We start from the raw sequence: 3,402 nt of genomic DNA on the forward strand, positions 1-3,402 counted from the left end.
TTTTTTCCCAAACCAAGATGGTCCCTCCCATTTCTGCCACGTCCTGGCTCCTACCTTGGGAACTGGTTAGTCTGCATCTAACCAGGAACCAGAGATACAGCCCTAAAAATAGGGCCATCCCCAGTGTTGTTGGAAAGGGACTATGAGACCCAGAGATGAGCAGGGAAGGACCACACAGCTTGTCAGTGGCCACTCTCAGGTGGGCCTGCCCAGGGGCCCTGGAGGTCACACAGCAGCTTTCCCTAGTGACCAGCATGGAAACCCATGTATACCAGATAAATGTACCAAGGATCTCCAGGCCCCACCCAGAGCAAGGCCAAGAGGAAGCAGCTGAGAGTGTTTGCAAAACAAAGGGATGAATAAACGAAAATATTTATCCAGTGCCTCTGTGTGCTAGCCACTCAGCAGACACCAGCTCTGTTACAGGAATTCACGTTCAAGTTGCTCAATGTGATCTAGGAAAATAGCATCTGAGAGGCAGGGGGAGCATGCACTAGCAGGAGCCTCAGTCACAAACGTCCACAATCAATGGGCACAAGTGGGGTGAGTGTTTGATGCCCATGGTGAAGGCAGGGATGCGGGGCTTGTGCACAGTGACTGGCTGGATGTTGTGGGAGCCTGGGCCAGGCCGAAGTGTGTGGTCCAGAGGGTAGCCAAAGCGCTTGGCCATGCTAAACACGGGGCTGCGGTTCTGGTAGACAGACGGCTCAGGTCGCGTACGCATAGCAGGTCCAGGACCTCCTGCTATATTCTCCTTGTGGAACCAGTTCTTGTTTGTGGAAGCCAGACCATAGCAAGGGGCAGTTGAGAGGTTGGGGACGTTGGGCCCCAGAGAGGCTGGCAGCTTGTACCGGTTAGGAGCCGGATTGGGGTCCATCACTCTGTATGGACACCGATAGCCAAAAGAGTACTGGGGAGGCCTACGTTCCCCAGAGGGTCGGGTCTTCTGGAGGTTGTAGTAGCAAGAGGCTGGCGTACTAGTTATGCCTGAAAGTAAGGAAAGAGGAGAGAGCCTCACAGCTCCTAATACCAGCTGCTGGGTCACTAAGAGAGTTGAGTTCTTGCTCAGCTCTCGGGGCTTCAAACAGTGCAGTAGCAGACCCAGGTTATTAGGATGACTTGGGGCTGTGGGCAGGAAAGGACACCAAGGCAGTCCCCAGGATGATGACAATGTTGTAAAACAAAAGCCATCACTGTCATCGTAGCAATAATTCCTTGGCAGTCAACATGATGGCGTTGCCCCATGTCTCATGACAGCACCAGGAAATTTTCTTAGGTCACTAGCTATGTGAGCTCAACGTTACTACTTTGATAAGAGCCCTGTGACATCATAACACAATGTATACTATCCATGACTCCTGTGACTAGCAGTGACACATGCATGTTAATGGCAACATTGTGTCCATTTTCTCTTTTTAAAGACAAAGATACTATGCTTCCTTGGCTGGCCTGGGACAGGCTGTGTAGACCAGGCTATTCTACCTCTGCTTTCCAACTGCTTGGACATTTATATCTTAATGTGTATTGAGATGCCAATGCTCTCAGATATGCCCCTGCTTTGTCCCTTTCCAGATGCTAAGGATGGACACCCACACACACATCATCCTCCCAATGCCCACTTTCCCAGCCCATCTTACGTAGGTTGGGGATGCGCTCCTCCATGGGGACCTGGGGGCAGGTAGATATTCCAAAACGAGTTACTTTGGGATCCAAAAAATAGCAAGGTCCGGGGCTGTTTTCGTCAGTGATCCCTGCAAGGGACAAAAAAGGGCTGGCTTGCCACAGCTGCCACCCCAGCAAGGACTCCCTTCAGATTCCTCTGGCTATTAGCTATCCATGGGCTTTGATTTCCTTATTTGTAAAATGGGACCCTTTGTACAAGACTGCTGGAGGCCACAGGCAGTTCCACAGTGTGGTCAGTCTCCTACCGCAGACACATCCGGATTGGTGCCAAGGGCAGTGACAACCACTTCAGCTACTGTGAGTATTGAGAAAGGGCTCAGCCCCAGCCAAGAAACCTCTGCCAAAGGGATGTTAAGGCGGAGGGGGGCAGTCACCCTAGACCTCAGGGCCCCAAACACATGACCATATCCCTGCCCAACCTCTCATCTCACTGGGCTTGGCTGTCAGCCACAGGTCATCCTTGACTACTGCAAGCTTCCCTAGGAGAATATGTGACACCAGGGCCAAAGAGCCCCAGGGAAAGAGATCCCTGCTCTGCCAGTGACAGGTCTAGGCTCCCACAGCTCCCTGGGGAGATCTGCCTGATCTACCTTCAGAGGTTGGGGATCCACTTAGGAAATCTTACTGGCTTCCTTCTGTCTCCATCTTCACCAGCCACAGCCCCCAGTGGCCTGTGGCAGCAATCTTGGACAGTAGTCCTGACCCTTAAGGGACAGACAGTGGGGACTGCTCACGTTTCTTAGTGTGCCGTGTATGCAGACTGAAGGCTGGCTCCTGGAACATGGAGATGTCATGGGCTATGTAGCCAGTACAGGATGGCCGGAGGTACTTGGCAGGCCCTGGACCTGTGAAGCCAGACAAGATAACCTTTAGCCTCAGCCCCCAGCCCACCATGAGAACACCGGGGGTTCACTCTGACTGAAGGCATACTTTCTACTTTCACCATAGAAAGGCAACACTCACAGCCAATGGGGAACTTCGTCTGTATTAAGACTCACGCTAATCGCTTGATATGGTAATTTCAGTTGAGCCGCTAGACAACCTTATTAAGACAGATATTCTCATCTCTTCCATCTAACAGATAACAACACTGAGGCGAAGAAGTAACCACTCCGTTCAGCCACAGTAACTGGCGGCGTGAAACTCAAGAGAACCCAAGCACTTCATCGCTCACCACTCGAAAACACTTCCCAAGAAATAATCAGTCAGTGACAACTTAGTGAGAATTCATTCCCCCGGTCTCCACTTGAAGGAAATAGAAACCACTAAAGGCAGGGCTGGCGAAGTAGCTGAGTGGTGGAGCCCTCACCTATCAACGTATGAGTCCCAGGGTTCAGTCCCTAGCACCCTGAAAAGTAAAAATCAAGCTAAAAGATCCCAATCCTTTCCCCTCAAAACATGCTGTATGGCCCCGCCCCCAGTGTCCTAACCTTCTTCCAGCATCTCACAGAGCCGGTGGTTGGGCTTAGCTTGGAGGTTCTGGTGGCTTTAAGGCCTTGAGGAGTGTTTGCTGGGTTTTGCTGGAGGCAGGGCTGGCAGGCAAGGCTTTCAGCAGTAGTCTAGCAGTGTGGGCCCTAGGCTAGAGCTGCTCTCACCTTTGATTGTGGCCATGACAACAGGGGTCTGCTTGATTTCCTGCCATGAGGGTACCTCTTCCTCCTTCTCTGGGTGCTGTGCGTAGAACACATTGTTCCTGGCCCTCTCGAACTGTTTCATAGT

At 51.8% G+C, this 3,402-nt stretch overlaps 1 protein-coding gene across 1 annotated transcript; it reads right to left on the bottom strand.

Moving 5' to 3' along the window:
- Positions 1 to 356: 356 nt before the first annotated feature.
- On the bottom strand, positions 357 to 3,402 carry Odf3l1 (outer dense fiber of sperm tails 3 like 1). Its single transcript, XM_032911049.1, has 4 exons — positions 3,279 to 3,402; positions 2,418 to 2,528; positions 1,638 to 1,751; positions 357 to 987 (listed from the first exon to the last, which is right to left on the bottom strand). The coding sequence occupies exons 1-4, from the start codon at positions 3,397 to 3,399 to the stop codon at positions 506 to 508; spliced, it is 828 nt and encodes a 275-aa protein (XP_032766940.1). The 5' UTR covers positions 3,400 to 3,402; the 3' UTR covers positions 357 to 505.

This window comes from Rattus rattus, chromosome 8, assembly GCF_011064425.1.
Source record: "Rattus rattus isolate New Zealand chromosome 8, Rrattus_CSIRO_v1, whole genome shotgun sequence".
Classification (NCBI taxonomy): domain Eukaryota; kingdom Metazoa; phylum Chordata; class Mammalia; order Rodentia; family Muridae; genus Rattus; species Rattus rattus.

Coding starts and splice junctions, on each gene's coding strand:
- Odf3l1 (XM_032911049.1), bottom strand. CDS start 3,399: ATGAAACAGTTCGAGAGGGCCAGGAACAATGTGTTCTACGCACAGCAC. Junction 2,529..3,278: donor TGTCATGGCCACAATCAAAG/GTGAGAGCAGCT, acceptor CTGGCTTCACAG/GTCCAGGGCCTGCCAAGTAC. Junction 988..1,637: donor GGAGCGCATCCCCAACCTAC/GTAAGATGGGCT, acceptor CCTTACTTTCAG/GCATAACTAGTACGCCAGCC.